General features: G+C 52.2%; 1 protein-coding gene and 1 long non-coding RNA gene across 2 annotated transcripts; one reads left to right on the top strand and one right to left on the bottom strand.

The window, feature by feature from the left end:
• The first annotated feature begins 4,489 nt into the window (after nucleotides 1-4,489).
• Nucleotides 4,490-5,554, top strand: LOC136353893 (uncharacterized). Its single transcript, XR_010737404.1, has 2 exons — nucleotides 4,490-5,017; nucleotides 5,341-5,554. It is a non-coding gene; the product is annotated as an uncharacterized lncRNA (long non-coding RNA).
• Nucleotides 5,555-7,674: 2,120 nt separating this feature from the next.
• Nucleotides 7,675-8,199, bottom strand: LOC136354149 (uncharacterized). Its single transcript, XM_066305832.1, has one exon. It carries the CDS (start codon nucleotides 8,197-8,199, stop codon nucleotides 7,675-7,677), a length of 525 nt encoding a protein of 174 aa, XP_066161929.1.
• Nucleotides 8,200-16,881: the final 8,682 nt, after the last annotated feature.

Below are 16,881 nucleotides of genomic sequence, written 5' to 3'. Positions count from 1 at the left end.
GACTTGCCTTACTCGCTTTCCCAAACGTCGGCTTCAACTTCCACGAAGAGCGGATCTTCCGAAGCTGCAGCGTCTACACAACCAACGGAAAAGAAAAGGCTTTTATTCTAATAAACTCCATATAACAAGCTGAAACAAAGCACAAAAATGGGTTCTTGACTTCTTAAGGAAAAATTAGAGACTTGAACGGTCCAATTCCGAGTTCAAATGGCCAAGTTATGGCCATTTGAAGTTTATATGCTCTTTAAATGAATATTTGCGAATTTCTTCATTTAAATTTTAATTAAAAAAAGGTTTATTGCGTCAGCCGAGGAGAGGGGCGCGCGGACCGGGTCCACGGGAGTGGGGCCCACGCGGCAGCCTCACGGTCCACGATGGACCGGGCGCACCCGGGCTCACACCGGCCGGCGCCGTGGGTCCCACGCGTCAGCCGCACCCAAGGGCGCGGGCGGCTGACAGCCGCGCCCCACGCGGCAGCCGCACGGTGCGCCCGAAGGCGGCCACGCCGGCACAGCCGGCGGGAGGCGGCGCGCCCGCGCCCCTATGGTCGCCGGCGGTGGCCATAGGCACGGCGGAGCGGCGGCCGAGAGAGGGGAAGGGAAGGGGGAAAAGAAGCGGCGGTCCACGGCTCACCCTTGGTCGACGGCGACGACGGAAAGGTAGCCGGAGCGGAGGAAGGCGGCGGCGCGGCTCGGGTCGACGGGGACGGCGGCTTTCCGGCGGTCGGCGAGCGAAACGGAGGGGTGGACGAGGTCGCCGAGGATGTGGCGAAGCCGAAGGAGGCGACGCCGGGGTGGGAGATGGTCCGGGGTGACGACGACGGCAGACCGGAGCTCGACGGCGACGGCGGAGAGAGAGAGCGACGGCGCGAGCTCGAATCCGTCGAGGAGGAAGGGCGGCGAGAGGCGGAAACGGACGGAGGAGGCGCGGGGAGCGTTTATATAGGGTTGGAAGGGGGAGAGGGCGGCCGGCGGGGGAGGAATAGGCGCGGGAGGTCCGGCCGCCATCAATGGCGCCGGCGAGATTTGCGGGGGCAAATCCGCCCGTTTGAACACGAAAGAGAGAGGGAAAAGTGGGGGGAAAGGGAGAGGGAATCACGGGGAATAATTCCCCCCTATTGATTGCACGCGGGGACGGCGGGAGGCGGCGGGATTCGCGGCGACGGCGACGCTAGGGCGCGGGCGAGGCGGCGGGAGCGGCGGGAGGAAGGGGATGACGGGTGGGCCCCACCCGTCAGCGGCGCGCGCGCGGGGGAAGGCCGGATGGGCTGCGGGGAAAGGAGAGGGAGGGGGAGGGAGATGGGCCGAGCCGGCCCAAGAGGGAGAGGGAGGGAAAGGGGACTTTTTAGAGCTTTTCTTTTTATAAAACCATTTTAACTTTGTTTATTTCTTAATAATTATTATTTGTGCTCTGAAAATTCTACTAAAATTTATTTACGCATTTTAGGCTTTTAGGAAATATACAAAAATCCTCCAAGCCTTATTTGACTTTTAACTTTGCACATTTTAATTGTTGGAGGCTTTCACACGGATTTTAATTATGCTAGGCATAATTTAGAGGATGTATTTTAGAGTCGTTTTGGGACGTGACAGTGACGCTTACCGCCCCACATTTCGTCCCCGCTGAACGAGTGGACGGGGTGTGCCAGGTCATAGCACCGACCGAAGGCCTTGGGCTCTTCACCGAACTGAACGAGTTCGGCGAAAGCTGCGCGGCTGTGGAGAGCCTATTTGTGCGGGTATGACTTTTATTTTTGTGTGCTGAATTTTCCTCTTTCGCTAGTTCTCTAACGTAATGTATGTCTTTTTTTACCAGGGCCTTGCCGTGCACCTAAGTGCCAAGAAGTCCGCCTTAGAGCGACTAGATGGGTACCGCCTTTATCTTTGTAAATCCGAAGAAGATATTCGCCACAAGGAAGACGAAAGACGCGTGGTGGCGGAGACTTTGAAGAAGGCGAATGCTGAAAACAGGTCTCTCCGCTCTGACCTTGAAGCAGCACGCAAGCGGGACACCGAATGAGACCAACAACTTGCTTCGGCCGAGGAGAAGATTAAATCCCTCGAAGCCCGTCTTGCGTCACCGATGCTACTGCCGCGACCCTGGTACCAGCCTCAGAGTCTGCCAAGGAGGCCTATTACACTCTCCGGCTGGCCCTTAACGACCTTGGGGCGCGGGCGGAAAGTGCTCCGGGCGAAGGCGGGACTGCACTCGATTTCTCCGAATGGACGCAGGACGCGGCCGGCTTGGTTGTCGAAGTGGCAGGCGCCTACGAGGACTGTTGCGCTCGTGTTTCGGCGGGGTTCGTTCTCAGCCTTTTGCACACGCACAGCTACGACCACATCGGGAATTTTCCCGATTTCGTGAAGGAAGAATGGCCTAGCAACACATAGTGCTCTGGAGCTGCATTAAGGGCCTTTCGGAAGGGGTTTTGGGAGGATGGCGGCCGGGATTGTGCAAAGATTCGACTCCGCGAGAACCTTGAAAGGATCGCGAGGAATGAGGAGGCTGCTGCCGCCAACTTCGAAAAGGATCCCGGGCCGTCGGAACGGTCCACTGGGCACAAGGGCGAAGGTGACGGAGGCCAAGACCACCCTGAGGTGTGAGGCCCTTCGCCCTCGTGTCTTTTTATTATTTTTATTTTTTCCTTAATCCTTTCTGACCTTCTAGTAGCCTATGTTTTTGTATATAGACTTTTTGTCTGTTCGACTTTAAGCCGCATTCGCCTTGTATTTAATATAGTCTCTGTTCTACTGGCAAAGTATAACCCTTTCGCTTATTTAATTGTTCTGTTTGAAATCGGGGCTGATCTTCGTCCCCTCCTCTTTCTTGTATTTCTCCTTTTTTGGCACTTTGCTAGCAGGCGTGCGGCCGAAAGGTTTGCGTTCGACCTCCCGCTGAAAATTGGCGAAACAGCAACGAGAAGTTCATGGCGTTGAAGGGTTTGCCGAAGGTGCGATGTCCATTTCGGCATGTTTATCATGAAATGGTGATAAACGACCGCAGCTATAAGGTGTTTAAGGTCGCCGGCTGGATGTGGGCGCACCCCGGGCGAACCTTAGAAGACTAGGACCTTGTTCATACAAGACGACTAGAGGATATGGTTCGCTTTTGGCGAAACCATCAGAAGACTGATCGGCATGAGTTAATCTCCCAGCGTCGTTACAGTCTAGTCCGTATTTCGCCTCCTTCTCCTCTTAGGGTCGTGTATGATATTAGTAGTGATGACGAACCTAGTTCGCCTGACCTTTCCTTAGAGAGAGATATTGATCCCGGGGGTGAAAATGTAATTTATCTGTAAGCTGGGCTGTAGTGCCATTGCTCTTTTCTTTTCACTTGTACCATGTTTGTCGGGTTTGTATTCTTTGATACATTTTTATTTAAAATCAATAAAGGTGTGTTTTATTTCCTTTTCGCTATTTTTGCATTGTCACCTCACGTGCTTTCATTGGGTCGAAACGTGTCGGCCCCTTTGCGTATATTAGCGAAATAGGTTTTGACTTTTCAGCTTTCGGCTTCCGTTTTCGATCAGTTTTGTTCTACGTTGTAGGAAGCACTCGTGCTTTCCTTTTGATCGAGTGTAACGGTGTTCGGCTAGTTGTTCCCCGAAATAAGCTGTTGCGGTTTCAACGTTCGGTGAGCGATGCTTCCGCCGATTCGTTTCGCCCCCTGGCCTTTTTCGCTGATCAGGCGTTTGCCTTGGGTTTTTTTCCACAAATTATCAGTCACATAGACAAACAAAAAGAAGGCGGAGGACACAGAGATTTTATACTGGTTCGGGCTTCCGTGGTGGATAATAGCCCTACATCCAGTTTTTTGTCTTTTTTCATTTTCCTCTTTTTTTCTTCTTTTTTTCTTGCCGAAAGGCTTACATAGTGCCGAAGGGTTTACATAGTGATATATACATTTTTACAAGTTGGCGATTTGGGTGCCACTCGTTCTAGACATAAAACGCTTGAGAGAGGCAGCGTTCTAGGAATGGTCGAACTCTTCGCCTTCTGTCACACCCTAAAAATCCTAAATATATAAATTGTTGTTTAATTGGAATTTTTAGAAATGATTTTAAAAGCCTAGAAGAGAAGATCTAATTTTAATTAATAAATTCCAATATAAAATAGGGCCAGATAAAATTTCATTAAATACTTTGAGTGTCCAAGTATGTTCAAGATTTTTCTTGGAATTATTTGAGCAATAGAATTATTTTTAACAATTCAAAGATCATTTCAGTGATTAATTTAATTGGAAAAGTAATTAAAATTCACCTTTTCCTTTTCGGGCCGAATTAGGAAAAGTCCTCTCATTCTCGGCCCAATCTCCTCTTAGCCTACAGCCCTTTCCCTCTCTTTCCCAAAGTCTGCTTTTTGTCCCTCCTTTAATCAGTCCTTGGAAGTAGAAGCCCAGCAGAAAGTCTAATTTGCATCCCCATGTACTGTTCATCTTCAAGCTTGGACAGAAGCCCGAGCTGCCGTCCTGTACCTGTGCAGCCGCCGCTTCCTCCACCAAATCCGGCCTTTTCTCTTGTGTTTTTCTAAAATTAGTTGAGGGGAAATATTCCTCTTATCCTCCTCTATCTTTACCCCCAAAAATCGGAGTTAATCGTTGAGTATCTTATCCGGATCGAACTCGTTTTCGAGTTTATCTCCAAAACCGAGTTTTTGATTTCCCGGATCGATTTCTTGCGGGAGGAGTCCTATCTCTTCAATCCAAGGCTATAAATAGGACCCCCTAGTCCTCCTCTTTCGTTTGCCCCCTATCCCGTGGTCTCCCGTGCCTCGTAGCGCCGCCGCCACGTGCTCCACCCCGCCGTCGTCGCCGGCCGAGCTCCATCCGCGTCGTGCCGCCGCCTCTGCCGTCGCCGCCGGTCGCCGTCACCGCCGTAAGGTGCGCGGGAGGGTAGAGAAGCCCGGCCGCCTGACCCCCGAAGCCGCCGATCGCCGGAGCCCCGTCGCCACCGTCGACCGAAGCCGCGCCGCCGCTAGACCTCGTCGCCGGCCGTCGTCGTTCGTCGTTTGGTTCGAGGGTGAGTACCGTTGGGTTCGTCTCGTCGTCCTCTACGTGTACATGTCCTCTAAAGTCGCAGCCGACCATCCAATCTCCGGCGAGGTCGCCATCTTGGTCCGGCCATTGATTAGGTCATCATGACGTCATCATCGTTTTTCTTTTTCCTGTTTTTCTAATAGATTAAATCTTCAAAAATTCATAACTAATTCATCTTAGCTCGGATTTAGTTGGTTCAAGTCTCTAAATTTTTCTAAAATTGAGATCTACATGTTAAAAATATCTACATGTACTGTTCATGCTTGTTTATGTGCTGTTTTGGTATTTTTGCTCTTTTCTGTTTAGATTCCGACGTTTCCGGAGAGTCCGTTTTCGCAGGAGAAGAATTTGAAGAGTTCCAAGGCCAGCAAGGCAAGTCACACAGATCCCAAACAACCCTTTGAGCATGTTGAACCTGTTTAAAGCTATTGTTTTATTTCAACTTATGCATTATTTTCGAATGTCATCGGGTGGTGAGCCTTTCCCAATTAATTAATGGCCGAAGATGACTTTATTTTCCTGTGGGTTATAATTTGATTAGCTAGAACCTTATATATTGGTTTGGTTCAGCTAAATGCTATATATATAATTGCTTAGCCATGCTTAGAAACATTAGCTCACTAATGGGATGAATCATACTATATTATTATTTATGGTTATATTTAATGGTAGCTCACGATGGTTAATCGTGTTATGATAATTAATTGATAATTAAAACTTGTCAATGGTGGGTTGTGAGCACATGGTTTTGAAGGTCGTGCTCATGGCAATTAAGGACCGGTTCACGAGTTTCGGTTGTGAAACATTAATCGTGCCAACCACAAGCCAGCGTGGGCAACGGCTTTATCTTTTGTATAGCATGGTTCATTGCGGAGCACCAGACTGAGAAGTGGCGGAGATAAGCCCACGGGGGGGTCGCTGGGGAGTCCATGCCTTGTTTATAAGGGGGTGATTATGATCCAGAAATGGTGCGCTGTGGTGGATTGTGTTAGGCAAGGGGTATTGTCACAGCTCCTTTCCGAGGTACCGTGGTGGTATTGAGGCACATGGTGACATGATGTGGGGCTGTGTCTTGTGGGTACAGTGGTACGCCTCTGATCAGAGTAAAACTATTCGAATAGCCGTGCCCGCGGTTATGGGCGGGTCTAACAATGTCTTTCGTGATTAGTCTCACACTTCTCACCATAGTAAATGATGCTTTAATTGGTAATAATTTGTTTAGCTCCTGGTTTGGAATGGAATATTCCTGGTTTGGAGATAGATCTGTACAGCCGGGTATGGTTGTCCAGAATGGTTGGGCCTATGCAACAGGGTATGTTGTATAGCGTTGGATTAATATTGTTTAATTATCACTTAACTGTTTTATAATTCTCAAATATTTGCTAAAGGCTGCTTTTGCAAATGAGCCCTATACTATGCCATTCTTTGGTATCCTTGTGCACTTGCATATTTGCTGCGTGACTTGCTGAGTATGTCATATACTCACCTTGCAATCATTCATCAGAGGAAGAGTTCTACAATGATGCTGATGGTGTGGAGGATTAGGTGTAGCGCTGGTCAAGTTGCCTGTGGAGTGGAGTCGTCTGCGCCGTTTATTTTATTTTCCGCTGCTTAGATCTTTATTGATTGAGAGGAACTATCCACCTCTGTAATGACATTTTATTCGCTTATTAATTAGAGTAATAATGGTACTCTATTATCAATTTGTTATTGTGTGCCTCGGCTGATTCCTGGACGAGGGTTTACACACATGTAAGCGTTTGGAATTTTGGATAGAAATTCCGGGCGTGACACCTTCCACTGTCGCTAGTCGAAAGGACCCCGTCCTGGACTTGTGTTTGATGAGGTACGGTCCTACCCAATTCGATTCAAGCTTGCCAACGGCTATCGGGTTCACCTTCTTCCTTAGGACAAGATGACCAGGCAACAGCTCCGTCGGTCGAACTTTTTTGTTGTAAGTTGCCGAAGTGACTGTGGCATACTTGCGCATGTGCTCGAGTGCTTCGACTCTTACCCCCTCCAAGAGTTCGAGCGATAACTCGCGCCCCTCTTCGCCCCCAGAGAATGTCACCCTTGGTGAGTTAGCCCATAACTTTGTCGGGGTCATTGCCTCATCGCCATAAAGAAGAATGAATGGGCTGAACATGGTTGGTCTTGTGGGGGTCGTCCAAAGGGCCCATAGAACAGATAGCATTTCCTCTGGCCATTTGCCCTTCACTGCCCCCTCAAGCCTTTTCTTTAGTGCTTCTAGGATCTTACCATTTGTGCGTTCGGCCACCCTATTTGACTGCGGGTGCGCGACCGACGCAAACCTGATTTCCAGGTTAAGCCCTTCGCACATTTCTCTGAACTTGTCAGAGTCGAACTGCTTGCCGTTGTCAGTGATGAACTCTTTTGGCACTCCGAAACGGCAAACAATGTTTTTCCATACAAACTTCTATACTGCTGCCGAAGTGATCGCTCCGAGGGGTTCGGCCTCAATCCATCGAGAGAAGTATTCGACGGCCACAATTGCGAACTTGTACCCGTTTCGTGCCACCAGGAACGGCCCAATGATGTCCAGTCCCCATCTAGCGAAGGTCCAGATTGATGCGATGGGCTGCAACTCATACTGGGTGCGGTTTGGCTTCGGCCATGACGCTAGCAACTTTCGCACTTCTTGACTTGCTCAACACAGACTTTCAACACAGTGGGCCAGTAAACTCCTTGTCTAAACACTTTGGAGGCAACTGTTCTTGCGGCTTGGTGCACGCCACATAGCCCCTGGTGTATCTCCCTCGCCATTTCCTCCCCTTCGGCGAAAGGGATGCAGCGAAGCAAGGGTTGAAGTACCCCGGAGCGATAGAGCTGGCCCGAGACCATCTTATACTTCGTGGCTCTGAGTTGCAAGCGCTTTGCTTCTGCTTCGTCTTCCAGAAGCCAACCAGTTTCAAGATGTTTCACAAACGGGGTTCGCCAGTCGTATGGGTCTTTGCCTAATTTCACCTGGTCAATTGTCATGACCTCCAAGCTGTCCATGGGCACACTTGGTGCATATAGGACTTCAAAAAAGATGCCAGGCGAATGTGGGCCACCACAAGCAGCAGATTTCACCAAGGCATCTGCCTCCTCGTTCTGGCTTCTAAGTAAATGTTCGACCGTTATGCCGGTGAAGCACTTTTCCATAGACCGAACGGCCTCCAAAAACCACTTCATTCCTTCTTCTTTTGCCTCAAAGGACTTGTCAACATGGCCCGCCACCAGCTTAGAGTCGGTTCGGATTAGCTAGAGCCGAATCCACAATGCTTTCACCTTTCTTAGGCCTAGAAGAATGGCTTCATATTCTGCTGCGTTGTTGGTTGTGTCGAACTGCAGCCTTGCGGCATACTGAATCAGCACACCAATTGGCGAAGTGAGTACTGCCGCAATGCTCGCCCCCTTGTGCGAAGACGAACCATCGGAATGCATCACCCAGGGCTGTTCGACAGGTTCGGGCTCGGGGGCGAGTGCCGGTGTCCATTCGGCCACAAAGTCAGCTAGCACTTGGGACTTGACAGCAGTGCGGGCAACAAAATGCAAGTTGAAAGGGGATAGCTCTGCTGCCCACTTGCTAAGCCGGCCAGTAACTTCTTTGCCCCAGAGTATTTTGCCCAAAGGGTACTGCGATGGCACTATGACTTTGTGTGCCTGGAAGTAATGCTTAAGCTTGCGCGAAGCCATCACCAGGGCTTAAGCGAGCTTTTCCATTTCAATGTACCTTGTCTTCGCTCCTTGCAATGCTTCGGAGACGAAATAGATTGATTTTTGGCCTGAATCTCTTTCTTGGACGAGGGCAGCACTAACTGGCACCGGCGAAGCTGCCAGGTATAGTAGCAGTTCGTTTCCTGGTGCTGGGCTGATCAAAGTTGGCGGGTTTTGCAGGTATTGCTTTAGCTCGTCGAACGCTGCTTGGCATTCGGGTGTCCAATTGAATTTTCCCGCGCCCCGGAGGGTCTTGAAGAAGGGCAAACCTCTTTCGGCTGCCTTTGAGAGGAATCGACTGAGTGCCACAATTCGGCCTGCGAGCTTTTGTACTTCACGTACGCTCGACGGAGGCTTCATTTGCTGAATGGCATCGATTTTCTCGGGATTCGCCTCGATGCCTCTTTTAGAAAGAAGGAAGCCCAACAACTTGCCTGCGCGAACGCTGAAAACGCACTTCTCAGGATTCAGTTTCATACCCGCTGCGTGCAAGTTGTCAAAGGTCTCCTGCAAGTCGGACGCGTGGTTGAAAGCCTTACGGCTTTTTACGATGATATCGTCGACATAAGCCTCCACGTTTTGCCCCAACTGCTTGTAAAGGACCTTGCACACCAGCCTGGTGAAGGTTGCTCCGGCATTCCTCAGGCCGAAAGGCATCCTGAGGTGACAAAAGGTGCCAAATAGTGTGATGAAGGCTGTCTTGGGGATGTCGGCCGGGTTCATGTGGATCTGATGATAGCCGGAATATGCATCCAGGAAGCTCATGAGTTCGCAGCCAGCTGTTGAATCCACGAGCTGGTCGATCCGTGGCAAGGGAAAATCGTCCTTCGGACATGCTTTGTTTAGGTCTGTGAAATCGACACACATGCGCCATTTGCCGTTTGACTTCCGCACCAGCACTAGATTTGCCAGCCACTCAGGATGGTCGATCTCTTGAATAACCCCAGCCTTGAGCAATTTTTGGACTTCGGCTTTTGCTGCCTCTTGGCGATCGGCGGACATCTTGCGTAGCTTCTATTTCCTTGGCTTGGCATCCGGCTTGACTGCCAGGTGATGCATGATGAGATCTGTCGAAACACCTCCCACTTCATCAAGGCCCTAGGCGAAGATATCAATGTTCTTCTTGAGTACCTCTAGGATGATCTCAGCTTCTTCTTTGCCCATGTCGCCCTCCAGCGATACGAGCTTTGTGGGGTCGGCATCATCAATCTGTATCTTGATTATCCTACCGTGAGGGGTGGGCTTTGCCGCGTGCTTCGCCCGGTCATGCGGTTCGGCCTCAACATTGTGCACTGCTCTGTTGATTATGGCCAGATCGCCTTTTGAGGCAACCGAAGGCTGAAGCCCCTTGACCACGATCACTCCTGCTGGGCCCGGCATCTTGAGTTTGAGATAATTGTGATGGGAAATGGTTTCAAACTTGTTCAAGGTTGCCCAGCCGAATATGGCATTGTAGTTGTATGGGATGTCGACAACGTCGAACAATACTTGCTCTTCGCGTCTATTTTCGCCCGTTCCGAAGGCTACCAGCAAATGTGCTTGGCGTAGAACTTGAACTGCTTCTCCACCGAAACCACGGAGCGAGGCCGGTGCTGGGGTAAGGGCTAGGGTGGGCAATCCCATCTTGGCATATGCTTCGGCGAAGATAACATCGGCCGAACTCCCTCTGTCAACCAGGATTCGTCGGATCTCGAAGCCAGCTATCTCGGCTGAGATCACTAAAGGATCTTGATGCGGGAACATTACTCCTTCGGCGTCTTTTGGCCCAAAAGAAATTAGCTAGTTTAGATACTGCGGGGCCCCTGCACCCGCCGAAGTGATGTTGTGGACCGTTCGGATCTGCATCTTATTCTGCCGTTTGGACAACTGGCTTGGCGGGTCGGCCCTTGTAATCACTTGGATTACTCTTCGCTACGCATCTTGGCGCTGTTCGGCTAGGGGTGCTTGTTCTTGAACTACTTCACGACTTGCTTCGACAGTTGCTCCCTGCTGCGGCCTTGGATCTTGCGCGTTGCCACGTTGCCTAATGTTTCGGCATTGCTCCGTGGTGTGCGAAGAGCGTCCGTGGAAGGGGCAGTAGAGGTCTTTTCAGACCTTCTTGCGGACCGGCTGCTGATGATTGCTTGCTTGTTGGGCGTCGAACTCCTTGCGGAGGGCTTGCACTTCTTCGACAGCCATCACAGCCTTGCCCGCACGGTCAATTCTGAACTTCCTCCAGGTCATGGGGGCTTGGCCTAGCCTTGGTGATTGTCCTTGGATCACCGGCTGAGGTTGGCGAACAGCGAGAGAAGGTGGTTCGGCAACCTGGGATTGTGCTTGGGCTTGGGCAGCAGTGATGAAAGCCTTATCATACTCAGCTTGTATTGCTTGCCGTCGCTTGGAATCCTCTTCGCCCCTTGCGTACCCATCAATGATGCGAAGTAGGTGCTCAAGCGTCTGTGGCTCATTGTTGGCGATTTTCCTTGTGAGTTCGCCCTCGAGTAAACCGGCCGCAGCGGCGTTTATGACAGACGCCTCGGTTATGTCTTGGACTTAGCACCGGGCTTGCGAGAAGTGACGCATGTACTCCCTTATCGACTCCCCCGGCCTCTGGCGAATGCCGAGTAGATGTTGTTGCGTCTTCGGCTCCTCATAGGTGCCTCGAAAGTTAAGGACAAAGACATCGCGCAATTGCTCCCATGAGTAAATGCTATTAGCTGGCAAATTGAAATATCAAGAACGGGCGATGCAGTCTAGAGCGAGATGTATTACCTTTGCCTTGGTATTTTCATCGCCATGAGCCGCTTCGATCGCAGACTCATAAATGGAGAGGAATTCCTTTGGGTCAGTTTCACCTGAGTAGCGTGGGAAGGGTGGGAACTTGAACTGGGGTGGGATCGGACGGGTCTTGATTCCCCGACTCAGCAGTAGCCCCTTTTCGCCCCCTGCCCTATTCACAGCACCTTGCTGCGGGTACAGCGTGGTGAAGGGCGAAATCACGGCTTGCGCGTGAGGTTGGGCCATGGCATTCGGCTGCCCGGCTTCGATTGGTGATGCTTGCTGAGCCGCCATGGATGGGTCGAAAGTTGGCTGTGGCCATGTCATGGCGACCTGGTTTGGTGCTTGGTTTGCTCTGAAGCCTGGCGTTGGTGCTTTGTCACGTCCAGAAATTTAACCCAAATTTCCAGACTATTTTGCGTATTAAATCCCTGTCCAGGACCAGCCAGGGTACACAAAACGACAAGTAATATACAGTTCCAAACGTAAATAAAGCGTAAAATACTTACGGAAGAGGCACTTAGTCCTCACACCGAAACAAAAGCAGCAGCAGCGGAAAAAGGCGATCCTAGCGGGGCTTCAGCTCCACTCCACAGGCAAAACTCAACTGGGGTCTGAGCCTTGGTCCTCTAACTCCATCTTCAGCTCAGAAGCACTACACTTCTGAAAAGGGGGAATAATAGCAAGACTGAGTACAACCACCGTACTCAGCAAGCCACACCAACGATGCAGACATGCAAGGGGATACAAGGAGGGGTTTGTGGCTATTTGCATAAAGGCGGTTGTAAAACATTTTATTGAGCAAAACAGTAAAACTGTTGAGTAATTAAAGTAACATTTAATCTCCACTGATCAACGCTACACCACGTTGAACAGGCCCAACCAACCCACCTGAACTACAGTGTATTGGGTCGATTTATTAAGATGGGACTAATCACGGTGAATCTGGTTGACCGCCCATAACCGCGGGCACGGCTATTCGAATAGTTTTACTCTGATCAGAGGTGTACAACTGTACCCACAAGACACAGCCCCACGACACGTTTCCGTGCGCCGACATGCCACCACGACATACCGGAAAGAGGCCGTGACAGGACCCTTCGCATAACCCCCTCTAACCAAGCACACCACACCTCAGGTTTCACCCCCACTCCTCGCAAGGCAGCGGGCAGTCCCCTCTCATGCCTAGGTGAATCCGGAAGCCGCATAGGCCTTCGCAGGGCCCATCCAAACTCCATCACGCCCACCCTTGCCTGATTGCGTCGGCTAGAGGAAAGCTACGTTACAAGCCCAGTCGTTGCCCACGCTGGCTTGTGGTAAGTACGATAAGTTCTTCCAGGGCATCCCGCGAACCGGTCCTTAACTGCCATGGGTGCGACCAACAAAACCATGCACCCACAGCCCACCATTCAGTCGCGTTTTAGTTGGATAATTACGACCATGAAGCATGGCCAGATGTCTCGAGCACGCAGCTCAACAAGATACTAGAAAAGGTCTAATACTGTAATTATCCCATCAACTGAGCTAGTGGTAATTAAGCATGGCTAAGCATATAGTTCTAGCTAGGTCACATAAGTAACATGAGCTAGTCGATTCATTACCCAAGGTTGACAAAGAACAGATATCAAGTAAACATGGCACAAGCGAGCAGATAGGTAATACCCGGATCCCATGTAATTAGCAAAACATGCATATTTCTTTGTAAACGGTAAAACATTTATAAATTGGGATCAACATGCTCAAGGGGAATGTGTGACTTGCCTTGCTTCTTCACTTGGATCTTCTGAACTCTTATCCTTGCGAACGCGATCTTCCGAAACGACGGGAACTACACGCTGGCACGCAAAACGACGAAAAACTCTAATAAAAACCAAGGAAACAGTATATAAAAAGTAAACAAACCTGTAGAGCTCAATTTTAGATGAATTTTGCAAGTTGAATGGCTCAATTCGGAGTTCGAATGAATTAGATATGAATTTTAGAAGTTTTGAGCCATTTAAATGAACTTCTAGAATTAAACTCGATTTATTGCGCAATTATTATTTATTTTTACAAAGGAAATGGACCTCGCTGACGTCAGCAAGGGGTGAGGCGCGGACCACGTCCACAAAGGGGGCGGGCCCCACACGTCAGCGGCACGGCCCACCGTGGACCGAGTCCACGGTGGCGATCGGCCACGCGGCCGCGCACCCGACGGTCCAGATCGGCCAAGGCCGATCGGACTGCTGGGGATGGCCGGGCGGCGCGGCCTGGCCAGCGCGCACACAAGGCTGGCGGCGGCGGCGGCCGGGACCAAAGTGACGGCGGCACACGGGCCGGGAGGCCACCGGCGGCGGCGGCACGGCGCGCGCAAGCACGGGAGGCGGCCGGCCAAGGGGAGAAAGAGGGAAGGGGAGAGGAGTGCTCACCGAGGGCAGCGACAGCGAGACGACCACGGAGAGGCGACCGGCGGCGGAAAGGATGGCGGCGGTCGGCACGGGAGGCGACGAGAACGGCGTTCCGACGACGCCCGACCACGGCAGAGCCGCGGCCGAGGGGCGGTGGGATGCAGCGAATGCGGTGGAGGCGGTGGCACGGCGTGAGGTAGATGGGGACGGCGGCAAGAGGTGGTGAATATGTCGGCGACCTCGGGTGCACGGTGAAATGGTGGTTTCGGTAGGGAAAGGGGAAAACGGAGCGGTGGCCGAGCTAGCCCGCGCGGCGGAGAAGCTGGCGATGTTGGCGGCGCGAAGCGGCGACGGCTATGGTGGCGGTGGTGTGCGGCTGGAGTTGGCGATGGTGGAGGAAAGAGATGGTGCGCGTGGCGGCGGTGCTTCGGAGGCGGGGAGGGGAAATGGAGCGGATGCCGGGGTGCGGTAGGACGATGCAAAGCTATAGGTGGCCGCGGCGCAGTGCGGGGGCGACGGAAGCGGTGACGGCGCGCGGCTGGATGGTCGCCGGCGTGCGGCGGCGCACGAGAGTGGCGTAGGGAGCTCGAGAGAGCGCGCGGGAGGGGGCGGCGAGTTGGGGAAATGGATGAGGGGAGGCCGGGGTACACTTTTATACGCCCCGGAGGGGGATATCGTGGCCGAGTGGGGCGGCAACGGCCGGCGAAGTGGCGAGGCATCGTGGGATCATGGGGGCCAAACTGGCGCCGGTTTTTGGGGAAAAACGGGGGAGGAGGTGGAGGAGAGGGGTGGCTTCCGGTCCCACACGAGAGAGGGCTCGAGGAGGCCGGGAATGGCGGCGACGTGGGCGGTTTTCGGCGGCCATGGCGGCAACGGCAGTTGCCGGCCTGAGGTTGGGGATGACAGGTGGGCCCATGGGTCCCATCTGTCGGCCAAAGAGGAGAGGGAGGCCGGCTGGGGAGGCAAAGTAGACTTCGGGGAGGAGAGGGCCGAGCGGCGAGCTGGGCCGAGGGAGAGAGAGAGCCCGAGAGGGGGAGGGGGAAGGGGAGAGGGGCGAGCGGGCCAAGGAGGGGGAAAAGATCTTGGGCCGAAAGCGGCCCAAAGACAAAGAGGGGGAATTTTGTTTGTTTTCTTTTTATTTTAATTGATTAAATGAACTTTGTGCTATTAAAACTATTTCTCGAGCTCCGAAAATTCACGGAAAATTCCGGAGAGTACATTAGGGCACAAAGAATATTACAAAATATTCCCGGCCCAAGATTTTTTTAAAGGAAATTTTAATTTCCTCTATAATTTCACTTGATTAAATTGATTTAACTTTTAATATAATTTCTAGAAAATGTATTATTAATTGATTTTTATTCCCGAACGAAAATCGGGGCGTTACATGCTTGCGGCTGAACGGTTGGTGCCTGAGCAGCATTGATGAAGTCGAACTGCGGTCCTTGACTCCACGGTGAAGCCCCCAGACCTGGCTGATTCGACGGCAACCAACTAGGCGCACCCTGACTTGTATTCCCCTTCGGGTGGGCCGAAGGGGCTGTTCCTGAAATGTTGTGGGGTTGGCTGAGCTGCTGAAGGAAAGCTTGGAGCTGCGCCTGCAAAGCCGAAGCCCCTTCTGCCATTGTTTGTGGCACTTGGCCAGGCGGTTGAGAGTGTACTTGGGCAGCGACCGGTTGAGCTTGCAGTTGCACGTGAGGGGCCGGATGTGCTGCTGCGGTCGATGGCTACCCGGCGATGTACATTGGTGCTTTGCGCGACTTGTGGCGGAAGGGGCTGGGTCGATACTTGTGGATAGACTTGGGGTGGGACATAGCCTGCCAATACTGGAGGATTGGGGCCAAAGTGACCTTGGACCGCCTTGCCGTCTCTTATGCCTACTGCTGTTCTTGCATTTGGCGAAGCATGTCTTGGAGTCATGTCATGTTCTGTCGCATGGCTTCCATGTCGGCTTCGGTTTGTGTTTCGGGGTCAGGGTTGACTTGGGCTTGCACAGCGGAGAGCGCAGTTGGGGCCGCTGCCGACTGCGACGGAGCGGCTTGGGGCACCAGCAGCTGGCTTGTCGAAAGGATCTCTGCCTTGGTCTGGAGTGCCCTTGCCACCGCAGCCGCCTTCGCCATGTCAGCCGCGTTCGGCACCTGTGTGGAGGGGCCAGGAGCCGATGGCGGTAGTGATGGCGCAGGTGCGGAAGCAGATGGCGCTCCTCCATCTTCGGCGATGGGCGCCGAAGGCTCTGCTCCCTCTTCGGCGGCCATAACCGCCCTGGCTTCGCTTTCCTTTCGCCTTGTAACCTTCTCCTTCACGACCTTTGGTGGCATTCGCTCTGAGTGGTTTCGCTTGGAGGTCCCCACGGTCGGCGCCAGCTGTTGTCGAAACGACAACCGCATACGTCGAAAGACGTGGTCACTCAACAGTGGTTGGAAAAGAAGTAAAGTGTATTAATTTGAGAATTTTTACTTGGGATCCCCCTATTACATGGCCCTATGGGGCTATTTATAGCCCCCATTACAGGTCTTACTACTAGGGCTTTGGTTATACAGGGGAATTTACATGGTTGCCTTTATGAAAGGGACATTTACATGGGTACATAGCATAATTGTGGTCCATGGGCCCTTAGCTACGGCGAAGTCGTCCCCCTTCGGCATATGCCCTTCGCTTTGCGCTCTTCGCCCAGGAGGCCTCTAGCTTGGCTGGGATTCCCTGCCTCTCGCCGTCCTTGCTCCATAGTCTTCGCCATGGGGGAGTTCGCCTTGACTAGCCATGACGTCTCGGGCTTGAATCCCCATCGGTCACATACTTTCGGCAGGTTTGGTCGAAGGGCCTCATGCCATATCGCCAACAGAGGCGATGACCCATGGTGAGCCCTTGGGCGTATGCCCTCACGTGTGGCAATAGCACCACGTCTGCTTGTGGGTTGCCTCACCGGTCTTCTGCAAACACCTCTTCCTGCTCCGCTTCCTCTCCTCAACCCCTCCTCCCTGCG

This window comes from Oryza sativa, chromosome 11 (genome assembly GCF_034140825.1).
Source record: "Oryza sativa Japonica Group chromosome 11, ASM3414082v1".
NCBI classification, from domain to species: domain Eukaryota; kingdom Viridiplantae; phylum Streptophyta; class Magnoliopsida; order Poales; family Poaceae; genus Oryza; species Oryza sativa.
This window is presented reverse-complemented; position numbering and strand designations above follow the sequence as displayed.

What these genes read in the sequence shown, in the direction of transcription:
- LOC136354149 (XM_066305832.1), bottom strand. Translation starts at nt 8,199, where the DNA reads ATGGAAAAGTGCTTCACCGGCATAACGGTCGAACATTTACTTAGAAGC.